Genomic DNA, 13,322 nt, shown 5'->3' on the forward strand with positions numbered 1-13,322 from the left:
AATGTCTATTACATGGGAGTTTATGCGATGAATTTATCACTGAACTAAGAATTGCACTTGTAAACAACATCACTCCATTGACGGCCGGCTTGTATGCTTTTTGCAGCTGTATTATTTTTTAATAATAATGAGATTTTTTTCTTCTTCAAACTTAAATTAACACCTCAAATATTTGTTAGAAATTAATTGATATGCTTCCTGCGACGGTTAGGTATTTTCTCCAAAAATTTTAAAAGTGTGCGTTTTTGGAAGCGCAAAGAAAACAGCCGTTGACAGCCGTTGACGGCGGCGTTTGACAGGTCAGAGTGTCATCGCCCCCGTTCAAGCGTAAACAATCCCGTTGTTTGTGCTGTGGATTCACACGATCTCACCCCTAATCGCTTTCGCTACCAGCTCGCAGCCACAGCATGAGAAGAACTAATTAGGCTGATCCGTTCCGGATATCCAGATCTCCGTACGGGGTGTTTTCCACCTTCCCAGCTTTCCCCCAGCGTGTGTGTGTTTTTGTGCGTGGTTGGCTTAGAGTAGCAATCGTGAAGTGGGACGATGCTCACGTCGAAAATTTCAAAAATTGGTAAAGTGGTAATATGTGGTGGCAAGGGTGTTGGGAAAACCGCTATGCTGGAACAGCTCATCTACGGCCACGTTACGATCGATTCGGTACGTATCGGTAGAACGATTGATGTCACCTATGTAGCGGTAAATGTGTTGCTAATCGAATTCATGCGGGTACCGTTACCAAAACGGCAGGAGCTGCACAGCACGATCGAGGACACATACGTGGCCAGCGTAGACACGGGGAAGGGTAGCAGAGACATGCTGCGCATTTACGATACCGCCGGGCTGCAGGGCAACGTGCAGCTGCCCCGGCACTATCTCCTCTTTTCGGATGCTTTTATACTGGTGTACGATCCGAGCGATCCAGCCAGCCTGGACCTGTTGGCCGGAATTAAGAATGATATCGATAAGTACAAGGATAAGAAAGAGGTACCGTATGGATTGGCTGCTGCTTGTTTGTATTCGAATTAACACCTACTCCTCGTTTTTGCCTTCCAGATGATAATTGTTGTGATAGCAAATATGCACTCACGCCAAGCACGCTTGACGGGTGGGCAACCGATGAACGCCCCCACGACAGGTGGCCACCCGCTGCCACATTCGCCAAACGGTACTCACCACAGCAATGGCGCACACAGTGGTCCCCAAAGCGGCAACAACGATCTAATTGAGTCCAATCTTAACCGCGCCAACAATTGGTGCGCACGGGAACGTATCAAACACTACACGGTGAATGCGATGGAACGTGCATCGCTGTACGAACCGTTCATACAGCTCGCCATCCGGCTGTACCCGACGCAAACCAAAAGCTCCTTTCCCCAGCTCAGGCAGCTCACGCAAAAAACGTCCAAGGTGGACAACAGCTAGTGTGGTTGGTTAGCTGTTTTGTGTGTGTGTTTTTTCGTAAACTGTGGCAGAGCTTTATTTATGTTTAGTAGAAATAGTTTATGCGATGTTAGTGGCGCTGCTAATTGGCTGTTGAAGCATAGCGAAACCAAAAAAACACAACAAAATCTAACACAATCGAGAGTTCGATCAGAGTACGCCCGATCCTGTGCACGTTCACGATGCGATCGAGGCGCACTACATGCGAGTATATAGAGATGCAATTGAACGATGCAATATTATAATTTTGCTGCTCATTTTATAGCATTCTCAGCATGCTATAATAGTAGATGGTGATAAGCGGACGAGGGAATCCTCACACTATTTTTACCCTAAAGTTAGTGTAAAATGTATTTTATTTATGAACCCTGTTTCTAAACTTGCTTTTATCCTCCCTCCCACCCGGAGGGACACCTTCCTAAAGCTGCAATTAGTAGTATTTTTAGGGTACTTTTTTTATTACAAATCTGTGAGACAAGTCTTTCGTACTTAAAAGCTGCAATGCTCTAGCTCTGTGTGTAAGCATACAATCGAATCGGGTAAATTATTAATAAATCACGTTGTAAGTGTGCAACACCTTGATAGCAGTAAGTTGCAACAAATATGTTTTATTATTAAAAATTACAGCCCAATTTAGTGCACAACCACAACCACCCCACCATCCCACGGATGGTACTATGTAGACCAAACTGATTTTCCGAACTGAGCGTTTGTCAGTAGCGTGTGTGTGTGTGCGGCGTTCCTTTTCCCGACATCGCTTTACCACTTTAAAAGATACTTAAGCTTTCTTAGTATAATGCGGGTCCCGAATAGTTTGTCCCAGAGGTCGCTGCTTATACCGTAACCTGGTGGAAAGTGGGAAGAAGAGCAAAACCATGTAAAGCGCGATTGATTCAATTAGGCTGATTGCTTCACAAAATGTAAAACATATTTAATACAACAAAACAACAATGGACTGAAAGTTGGAATCCTTGTTTAACGGAAGAGCAACAGCACACGTTTGAATAATTCAAGAGGAAAGAAAAATGCTGCTGTAGCGTGTCGATCCTTGATTTTCCTACCTTGATCGTGATGTACAAAGTGATGGGAATAGTGATACCGCTTCATGTGATACAAGTGGCCCCCGGCTGGGCTGCCATAGTGGAGATAGTAATGTATCATATCGTATATGAGATATCCTGTGAAAAAAAAAAGAATTCAAGCAATAAGTTGCTAATCTTCCGTTTTCGTTCTAGGCACTTCCCTCTTACCTATCAATCCACCGGCGAGCGTGAGTCTTGGATAGGGAAACACATAGTACACGGGTTGATAGAAAATGGTCGTCAGCAGTATGGCCGGTGGCACGGGAAACACCAACCGGTGCGGATCGAACGGAACCTTATGATGCTGACCGTGGATCAGAAAGTGGAACGTCTGCAGGAACCGGTTGCTTTTCGGATCGAGATGAAACACCCACCGGTGCAGCGAATACTCGAGCAGCGTCCAGGCGAATGCACCGATGACTAGATGCAGGTACAGATCGACCGTGAGAAACGATTGGTTCGGATCGGTCCAGCCGCGCCCGGCCGCCAAATCACGCGCTCCGAACTGCACGATAATGTACAGGATGGCCGGTATCCAGAAGCCGGGCACAATCCACCAGGGCGTTTTGGTCATGTTCTCAACCCACGACGGTCCAAACAGGCGTAACTCTCGATCGACAGGTTTGTTCACCCATTCGCCATATTTGTCCCCCAGCTTGTGTATCTGGAATACCATCGGTTTGCTCCAGTCCACCAGGTGCTGCGGAAGGTGAGGTTTGGTTAGTGGAGATTACGAAATTACTTCAGGCCGAACCCGCGACCGATCCCGCAAGCGGGTACGTTCTTATCTCGCTTAGATAAGGATTCCGGCTGGGAATCAGGTGAACTTGGGGCAGCGTGTGAATCATCGCTCCAATCGGCTCGGCCAACAATGACTGCTAATGATGATGATGACGATATGATAGTAGACATGAGCGTGATGATGGTGACGATTGTCGAACTGCCGGCTACACAATTGGCCTACCATTGGCACGGTGCGATAAGGGGAGCGATGGTACACTTGTTTTACTACAACTAAGGGGATGACGTACCTCCATACTATCGTCCGTAAGGTGCGTTACCTCGCCGTTCCCGACCGTGGACGCTTGTTTCCCGTGTAATCCGTTGCTCGTCGGTGGTTTGACTCCATTTTTGTACCCGTTCGTCACCGTCGTACCGTTCACCGTTGCTTTGGCACCGTTTAGTGTGTAACCGTTTGGTTGCTGTTTGGCGTCGGGGCCGGCCGATTCTGCCGATGGCTTTACTTGGTACTCCTTCATCAGATATTGGGCGGCCTGCGAGTGTCCGGGGGCTCGGTCGAACCGTTCCTCCATGTCCTTGTTGTGCAGCCCGGTGAGTGAATTTTTCCCACCGGGATGTTTGTGAGCAAATTCGGTAAGATCGTACCATTTGTTTTTGTACTTCACGATCAGCGGTTCCGTTCTACCCATCGTTGGTGGGGTGGTGCATAGAGGGCGGGTTTAGTCTGAAACTTAAGAAGGAAATGACGTTCAAAGTTAACTCTCCAATTTTGGTTTCAAATAAGTGTTGTAACGGTTCGGCGGCTCAGGAAATAACCATTTCCACTCACACTGGAGAGGATGAGGCGACAAACGACCGCTTCCTAGGCGAGCTAGCATCGTGTGTGCCTTCCTCGCTATGTGTGCCTTAGCTACCCTGGCCAAACCGTACCGTCATATCTTTATTGTGTGCACACACCGTCGATACAAATCCGATTTTTGTTATCGTTATCTGCAGGTAACGCTTCAATGCTGATTATTACACAATTTTACTAGCCGATCGATGTTTGGCTTGTATTAGATCTGGGACCGGCCGATCTTCTTTTTTTTTTCACCCTCCAAACTTCTGCCTGGGGTGATAAGTTTTCGAACTGAGTTTTGGATGGTGGATTGGTTCCCGGGTTTCTTTTCGTGTTCAAACAATTCAGTGAACGTTCAATCAGGAAAGCGCTAAGTACAATCTAAGGGTGGAAGATTAGGGGTGTTTACTATCTTGTCACACCTGTTATCAATTTTTTCGGCCTTTCGGGGGAGATATTAGCAATGGGCGGTGTAAAGCGTGGAAACTTTCCTCAAATACGGGTTTCGAGCTGTGCTAGTTTTGAGGGGTACGAGCAATTTTAACGGAAGAGATTATTAATTTTTAAGTTCCAATGCTTAAGAACGACTTGATAATTGTTAAAAAAATCAGCAAGTGATCAGAGATTTATTGCATGAAACATGCATTAGATTATGATTATTTAGCAGATATATGGAAATCTGTCTCATTAGGAGACAGATATCCACGTTTTTGCACTCCAAGATTATGAGTCGTAACGATCAGTTCAACAGTTGATCGTACTTGTATACTGTCTTCTGCATACGGACCAAATATTGCAGTATTATCACTTGCTTCGGGCCAAACTTCACTTGCTTTGGGTGGTAGAAGTGACAATGGCGTCGGTCTTCATACAGAAAGACGTTCAAATCTCATCCGTACCCGTTACTCCCGGTGTTGAAAATTGTGAAGCACTTATTTATATTTTCTGTATCAAGGATTGACGCCGTATTGTCAACTGTGAGGTACTTAATGACTTTTTTTATAGTCACTTCGGACGAAAGAACAAATTGTCCAGAAAGGGGAAATATTCTGCAGAAACTGATAAGGACACCCAACGCTTGCTGTGGATAAGATGGACATTGCCATCATACAAAACTCACAGCCTATGTCCAAGACGATCGAATAACGGCGCTGGTGGAAAATGTCCTTCGGATAATTGATTGAGATCAAAAAAGATCCCAACTGATCTCTATCGGAGGACTTTATCCAATCATTCTGTAGCCAAGCTAGTCTAGCGACTAATCGTTAATGTCCTGAAAGAACAGAAAATAACCAAACTTTAATTTTTTCGTCAGTCATGGCTAAGGACCCCAGCTAAGTGCCCAAAGGCGATTGGAGTAGGGTGTGGCAATATTTTTGCGGAACGTATAATTCAAGCCAAAATTAAGGAATTTGCTTTAACTACAGAAGTTTTAATTTCATCGGTTGTGACGTTTTATTCACAAGATAGGACGGGTTTCAAATCTCAGTGGATCACATTATCCTGTGACGGTTAAATTGAAGCCAAGAAAAGCCCAATGTGATAGTGTTTAGGATCTCTTAAGGTCCCAGAATAGTACGATATATTGGGCAGAAAAGCGATCGCGGCTACCGAACTTGATAACACCGTACGGACCGGCTATCAATTCCCATCCGAACTGTTCCCTCATTCGCCAGTCCGGCTATCCAGCTAGGGGAGTTTATAATTAAAGGAGCCATATCTGCAGGCCAAGACCCCTCGAGGTTGTACTTCCAAGGAAGAACAAATATCTATAAAATGTATGCACTGATCGATCTTACATTGTTGTCTAGGAGGTTCAATTCAGACAAGATATGATTGATTTGAATGGCCAAAAACTGAAGAAAGAGCTATTCTTACTAAACTTTCTGAATCTTTCTGAGTCACTTTGAAATACACACAAACCCATTGTCCTGCTGAACGGATTTCAAATGATTACGGTGCGTGATTTTTAGCGCTGTAAGAGGTATTCCGTGATCGTTACCGCTTTACAGGCCCACCATGCTGGTAGTTTGTGTTTACATAAATCATAATCGTGGGTCACTGTTTTGCTGTACCGTGCGGTTAAGTAGACGCCATTGAGTGGGTAATCGATTGGCCAGTTATTGATTCTATCGGTTTGTCGCGAAATAGAGAGGAACAAATGATTCCATTTCAATTCCAACATCATCAGTGTTCTCATGGTCCGGCGTACCGAGCGACGATGAAAATCGCTATGTACAAATTTGCATTAGAATTTCACAATATCGTATAACACTGTTTGAATTGGGTGAGAGAACGGTTAATCTTAACAAAAAAGCAGTTTTGGTAAAGATTGAGCATGATTTAGTTCCTTCTTCTTATAATCGTGGTTTGGCGCGTGAAATGACTCAACCGAATTCGTTTGTTATGTCACCCACGGGGCTGGCATACGTGAGGAATGCGTCCGTTAGATTAGTGCGCCCCGCGGTTTCTGGTGGGCTCTTATCAAAATTCGTCCTATAGATATTTTTTCCTTGCACCGGACACACTTTGACGAATCACGCACCCGCGTCACATTTGCTGGTGACGCCGAGCGGGCAAAGATTCCATTTACCACGGCTGAAAAAAAAAACCACGGCTGGGAGTTTCAAGTGGTGGAAGCGCTCAAGGAAGTCGTCGGACGCTTTCGTTTGGAGTGTAACGATCAATAACGGGCGACCTCATCTTCACTAGCGTTAAGGGAAACTGTTTGCACTGTTCTTTTAGTAGCTGGTCGAGCTAATTGCAGTCATCGCCACACGTCATCGACAACAGCTAGCAGGTTGTTTTTTTTTGTCTTCTGTGTGGACTCTGCCACATACTGATCATGGTTCAAGATTTTACACCCTTTTGAACAACACTCACTGCACATTTACATCGTTCAAACTGCGGGAAACCATTCGCACTAACCTGTGGTCGAATGCGGGACAATCACTGGTACACGATCACCGAGCGTCGAGCTTTGTGTTGGAGAAGCAAAACAGTCGAAATGCTGCGCGAGTCACGTGTTACCGGCGGCGGATACGGTGCCGGGATCTATCACATCTCCGGTGTGCACTGTAATGTCGATGCGGCCACCTCGGCCGACGTTCTAATCAGTACTGTACGGTCGGGTTCGTCCTGGTCGGCTGTGGGCACCCACAGTGCAAGTGACGGGACTCGCTGGGCTATGTATGAAAGGGTGTTGCGCCCCGAGTGCCGTTGAGTGCCATTCTTTTTATCATCGCTTTAATCATTGATATTATGGGGCCGCCTGGGGGTCGGGTCGGGTTGGGTCGGGTGGTTCAGCGAATGGTCCTAAGCACTCGTTGTAAGCTGGTAGTAAATCTGATAAAAACCGAACCGTCCGGGAGGAATTAGACTCTGTAAATGTCTCACTGACAGGTGTTTGATGGTGTTGATTGTTGCCAATTAGTTTAATGAGAAGCTGTTAAAGAAGTTTGAATTATATCGTCAAAAATTGTGAAAACAGCAAATCTCGCGCATAACACTGTATGCTAATTTTTACTACCACTACCACTTGTGCATTCTGTAACACATTTCAAAATGAGCGACAAAAACAAACAAACAAACAAAACTAGAATAATGTTACGCCCGTCCGGTGAATCTTCGCTTTGACTTTCTATGAGTTTCTTTTCCCCACAGCATGATGATAAGATAAGTGTCGTCCAAATTCGACAGTGTCAACAGACACGCTCGTCGCTCAAGACCAGCAAATGGGGGTCTCAGACGCACCCGAAATACCGCCGATGGCGGGCTTTTGAAGCATAGCGAACCGCGAACAGGCCACGTGAGTACGACTGATTCCTACCAACTGATCATTACCCGATCATGTAGGTGCACACGCGTGTGTGTTTTAGTTTCCATTTCGATCAAACCGATCCGATCTGCACTGGCTGTGATGTGATGTTGATCCACGGAAGAACATGGCCTGGGTTTGCTGGCAGATAAATGCGTTAAATCAATTCCGGAAGTGGAGCGCATGGTGCTAATGAGTTCGCTGCATCGCATGCAAACAAGCGTATGCACGAGTTAATCGTGTGTTTAGGTTTGTTGAGCCGACAATAGTGATGCTTGTACGTGTGGATTAGACGGATAAGTGTAAGCCATTGAGAAATTGTTGGTGAACGACACGACATACAGGCGGTCAACTGCTGGTGATCATGTGGGAATAATCATTTTTTTGTACCTCTAATAGCGTGTCTCATTTTATTTGTCTCTTTTAAGAGTAACGAAACACTTCCAAATGTCGTCAAAAATAGTTGAGAATTCAATGTAATCATGATCATCCTAGCCTTTGTGCTGTATTAAACCTTTATTTCACATTAGCAAGACTTAAAGACACATAAGGGAATCCTGCCAAAACATGATACGTATGTTTGTTTTTGAGAGAAAAGGTCAATGGACATGTCCGAATTGTACTGAAACTGGATGGACGGGTTGGTTTTAAAAATGATACCAGAACGCTTTAACCACCATCACCATGCACAATGTAGTGAAAGTAAAGTGAAAAGGAATCGATGCACATCCGAGTTGAGGAGGTTGTGCACGTGATCGGTTAAAATTCCCGTTCATGATTGACCAGCGTAAATGGTGTGCCTAAAGTTGAAGTGAAAGGATTTCGGAAGTACATATGGTGCGACTTTAGCGGAATGAGACACAGACGGGAATCCAAACATTCCTCGGGTGCATCTTTCGGTGGCAATTCAAACAAAATGCTGCCCCACTATTGATTATAACGTAACGCGGTTCGTTTGACTGCTTGTTATCAATTTTATAGCTGCCCTGCCTGGTAGACGACGTCTGTGGTTTCATTTTTACATTCATTTATTTCCGACTGACGAGCTCATTAGGATAGGTTAGTAATGGGAAGTTGTTGAATTGGTTGGCGATCATGACGTCAGATTACGCATTTGAATTATTGTGAAAAAAACGAAGTACCAACATAAAGGGGGATCGAATTCGACTAACGTGGCCATAACTGTCATAATCATCACATGAGGGCGACCTATTAGCCATAAGGTCCACAAAAGCTCAACGGTTACATGTGCTCCCAATCCGGATGACCAGATGGCCGGTTAATGGAGAAGTATTAATTAAGATAATGTACGGGCGATAATGATTAGCTGCGGCGAAGGTTGCTCGGGATGAGCTTTTACTTATGGATGGTGTTATCATACGCACCCGACCCGAATCTTTACCGATTCAATTACGAGCTCTTTCGTACTCCCCTTTAGAAAATTTCCATTTGTTTTATACCTGTTAGAAGTGTTAGCAAAACATGTGACAAGGGACGAATAGTTACACCTCATATAGTTGGTTGGAATTGACCAGTTGGACTAGTATTAATACGATGAATTAAATATTTTCAATTACGATAATTATATTGGATGTACCACTGTGCCCATTGGATATCGATCAAAAATTGGGTAAAAGACTCGAGAAGGCCCCCCTCTGACAAAATTTGTTAGGCACTATAGGATATACGCCTAAAGGTATGCAATCCGCAGTACACGTTGCGAAAGCTTTACAGTGTGCTTTCAGTGTGCTTTCAGTGTGGTCAAAATTGGTTGAAGAAAGTCGAATAAAATATTGTTATTATTTGATTTAAACCCCCTCTCCGCTAACCCTACCATTCATTTTGGCTTACTGGGGTTTCGTACTAATTTTCGGTCGTACTAGGGGTGAACAATTGGGCCTAAAACATGCACGGCGTTCTCGGACGGTGACGGAACAGTAATTCGATGAATACTTGTTACCTTGCATTGATATTCAGCAAAGGAGGAAACATAAGAATATCATAATCTCTAACCACTTGTTACAATGTATATTAACAAGTTCTATTCGTTGTCTATTACCAGTATTAAGGAACAATGCACAATGTTTATATCAAATGGGTTTTGACCATACAGAAATCCCACTGTACAACAAAAATGACAGGCCACAGTGCTGCACACAAAAGATTCTAGGGGGGGCCTTCTCGAGTCTTTTACCAAAAATTGCAACCACAATAACAGGGGCCAATCGATAGTGGTTTGTGGGTCGAAATGGTCATTGCAAGCCTAGTTGTACGGTACAGGTCGCTATGAATGAATCAATCGTGCTTGAATGAATACCTTCACGTTAGATGTCCAGCAAGCGACGGAGCTGTGTTTAGCTTGTTAGTGGTGTCGTTACAAATGCCTGGTCTGGTTGATTTTTAAACCAAAAACACAGGGTTTTAGAGGATATAGAGGCTCACAGTTTAAGTTTTTGTTTAAATGTCCGGTCCTTTTCTCAAAAAGTTAGTTAAAAATAAAATATTTGCATACTTTTAGGCGCGTACACTAATCATCACTCAGCATGCATGCAATTCGCCTGAAGGTATGCAAATTATTTAAAAATCGTTTGTTACACCCTTTCGGGGTATCTACTGGCCGATATTAATGCCGTTAAATTGCTACTATTTTGTCTACACCACCTTAGCAGGTTAATCATAAATGCTTCGCCAATTCACCATTTTCGACCTTCGATAGCAACAAGCTATAAATAGAAGTAAACTGAAAATTGCATACTTGTAGGGGCACAAATTTATACTGTGAAATTATGCAATTCTTTAAACGTTTTGTTTAGTATTTAAACTTCAAAATTTTATAACTTCTACAGTAACAATAACCTATTTTCCCTTTCCCTTTCTAAAAAAAATTAACCGATCGCTGTTCCAGGTCATGAAAGAGTTTCCGGTTATTTAAAAATAAAATATTTGCATACTTTTGGGCGCGTATACTAATCATCACTCAGCATGTGCCTGAAGGTTTGCAAATTATTTAAAAATCGTTTGTTACACCCTTTCGGGGTGTCTACTGGCCGATATTAATGCCGTTAAATTGCTACTATTTTGTTCTTACACCACCTTAGCAGGTTAATCATAAATGCTTCGCCAATTCACCATTTTCGACCTTTGATAGCAACAAGCTACAAGTACTAGTAAACTGAAAATTGCATACTTGTAGGGGTACAAATTTATACTGTGAAAGTATGCAATTCTTTAAGCGTTTTGTTTAGTATTGAACCTTCAAAATTTTACAACTCCTACAGTAACAATAACCTATTTTATCACGATCAATCTCAAACGTTACCTTTTAAAAAGCTTGTTTATTTCTTCGATTTCTTCTGACCACTAGCATCCTTCTTGCTTTCCTTTCGCACCCTTTCCTCACCAGAGGACGAAGACGAGTGTGTGCGTTTACGGGCACTGGACGGTTGGGGGGATGATTTATCTTTACTTCCCGCACTGTTCACATAACTCTTGAGCTTCTCTACCTGTGGGCTGAACGCCCATTGGATCATTTTCAAATGCACCTCGGTCGGTTTACCGTCCTGATCGAACAGCTTCACACTGCTATCCTTCGGTTTGAGCTCCTTCAGATGACTGTTACGAACGATATCCCACGTTTTAGAGCCTTCCTTGTTGGGTGCCTTGGTGCGAAGATGTTTGTAGTTGCCCTTCGCCTGTGTTTCGTAGCATTGGAGAAATTCCACAGCCAGTTTATCGGACTGTTCCGGTGTTGGCAGTTGGCGAATAAGATCGATCGAAAGGTAGGGCAGGTTTTGCTTTCCACGCTCCTCACGATCGAACCGATCGAGAAAGTCTTCGAACAGTGCCACCGCCTGCTTGATCGATTTAAGTTTATCCTCATTCTTGGTTGCAGGAATGACGCGCTTAGCACTGCCGATCAGTCCTTTAATGGCTAGCTTCTGGTAATCGGGATCACGTCCCTCGAGTATGCTGTAAGAGAGGCGTATGAAGATAACAGGTAAACTGAATTTGTTTGTAAATGGAAACGTGCGTCGTACCTTAGCGTTTGCTCAGCGGCTTGTTTGTCCTTAAAGCCCAATCCCGGCACGGTTTCAACTTTATCTTCCGTGTCCTTCGGTTTAGCGTTCTTCGTGCTGGAAGTGCTGTTTGCTTCCAGCCATTGCTCGAATGTTTCGATGGCAGCCTTAATGTTGTTTACCTTCTCCTCGGCTTTCGTTACTGGAAGAAATCAAAGATCGATTTAATAATAGAATTATCTTTCTACATCTACATTACATCTTAATTAACACTTTACAAAATTCACGATCGAACGAAAAATGAACACGAGATTAAATATAACGATTACCTCACCCATCAAGAAACACCCATCAAAAGTGGGTGAAAGCAAACCGCTGTTCAACAGTCGAATCGGAATAACATTATGTCGCTTGTGCGTGCCACCACACGCCCAACCAGATACGATCATTTTTGACCAAATATGAATGACATCATCGTGACCCGCACACGTACCCATCGCGATCACTCACATGTTAGTACACGTTTTGCTCGGCCGATTAGACCACGCACCGTCAGCAGCTGGTACTTGTGATCTTCACTCTTGAGCAGCTCCAGCGACTCCTCGGCCTTAGCCTTATCCTTAAATCCGTACTTTGATTCCTCCTTGGCCATTGCGTGTGAAAATGTGAAATGGCCTGTTTAAAAAGACACACCACAAGCGCGCGTGTCACAGCTGGTGAATACTCGACGGAGTTTAGAAATGGACTGATCGCGATGCTCGTTCGGTCGGAGTGCGAACCGAGGTCGTATGCTTCGCACCGAATGGGAGGGATCGGTACTGTGTTTGCGGCGTTTACTAATCCGGCTAAACATAACTCTTCGCCGGCAGACCCGGCAGGCCGAAGTCAGCTGTGTTTGTTAGTGTTCGTGGATGAAGATGCGGAAGATCCGGCGCGCTGAAGCAGGTGGTTGTTTGCTTCGATGACGCGATGTTGTGGCTTCGAGCACGTTTTAGAAATGACGCAATGCTCAGCTACTCCGTATGCTGCTGGTGGGCCCATGGGCGTTGCGAGTGTGAGATTTTTTGTTATTTTGTTTTGGGAGGTCCCATAGCTTGGTTTTATTAAAATTATTAATAGGCATTTATTTTTAATTGCGTCCCTTTCGGTGGTGTTTTTTTTTGCTTGTATTTGTAACACATTAGAAACTATTTTCGAGTATGGTCACAGTGCTGTAGCCTGCATAGCTTTGAAGGTTGTTTATGAAATGAAGTTTAACGTGCATTCATTAAACGCATTCTGTTCTGCGATCTTTGAAGTAATAATTTAGAACAAATATCTTCCTTTTCCTAAAATACATCCAATGCTTCTTAAATGATATATTGTAAAATTTTGAAGTAAGGAAA

The 13,322-nt window shown here is 43.9% G+C and overlaps 3 protein-coding genes across 8 annotated transcripts; 1 reads left to right on the forward strand and 2 right to left on the reverse strand.

The window, feature by feature from the left end:
* The first annotated feature begins 303 nt into the window (after nucleotides 1-303).
* Nucleotides 304-2,411, forward strand: LOC118507759 (NF-kappa-B inhibitor-interacting Ras-like protein). Its single transcript, XM_036046776.1, has 3 exons — nucleotides 304-660; nucleotides 751-987; nucleotides 1,057-2,411. Exons 1-3 carry the CDS (start codon nucleotides 547-549, stop codon nucleotides 1,423-1,425), a joined length of 720 nt encoding a protein of 239 aa, XP_035902669.1. The 5' UTR covers nucleotides 304-546; the 3' UTR covers nucleotides 1,426-2,411.
* On the reverse strand, nucleotides 2,004-7,236 carry LOC118507758 (dihydroceramide fatty acyl 2-hydroxylase FAH2). Of its 6 annotated transcripts, none has more exons than XM_036046770.1 (5): nucleotides 7,033-7,236; nucleotides 3,557-3,990; nucleotides 2,694-3,225; nucleotides 2,505-2,621; nucleotides 2,004-2,288 (listed from the first exon to the last, which is right to left on the reverse strand). In XM_036046770.1, exons 2-5 carry the CDS (start codon nucleotides 3,953-3,955, stop codon nucleotides 2,203-2,205), a joined length of 1,134 nt encoding a protein of 377 aa, XP_035902663.1. In that variant the 5' UTR covers nucleotides 3,956-3,990; nucleotides 7,033-7,236; the 3' UTR covers nucleotides 2,004-2,202. The 6 variants fall into 6 exon arrangements, with proteins under 6 accessions (XP_035902663.1, XP_035902662.1, XP_035902668.1 ...); XM_036046769.1 differs by having other exon boundaries at nucleotides 3,557-3,996; nucleotides 7,033-7,235; XM_036046775.1 differs by lacking the exon at nucleotides 7,033-7,236 and adding an exon at nucleotides 4,224-4,275.
* Nucleotides 7,237-10,668: 3,432 nt separating this feature from the next.
* On the reverse strand, nucleotides 10,669-12,800 carry LOC118503200. The gene is made up of 3 exons (XM_036036185.1): nucleotides 12,448-12,800; nucleotides 11,959-12,139; nucleotides 10,669-11,890 (listed from the first exon to the last, which is right to left on the reverse strand). The coding sequence occupies exons 1-3, from the start codon at nucleotides 12,587-12,589 to the stop codon at nucleotides 11,257-11,259; spliced, it is 957 nt and encodes a 318-aa protein (XP_035892078.1). The 5' UTR covers nucleotides 12,590-12,800; the 3' UTR covers nucleotides 10,669-11,256.
* Between the last annotated feature and the right edge of the window lie 522 nt (nucleotides 12,801-13,322).

The sequence above is a fragment of the Anopheles stephensi genome, chromosome 2 (genome assembly GCF_013141755.1).
Source record: "Anopheles stephensi strain Indian chromosome 2, UCI_ANSTEP_V1.0, whole genome shotgun sequence".
In the NCBI taxonomy this organism is placed as follows: domain Eukaryota; kingdom Metazoa; phylum Arthropoda; class Insecta; order Diptera; family Culicidae; genus Anopheles; species Anopheles stephensi.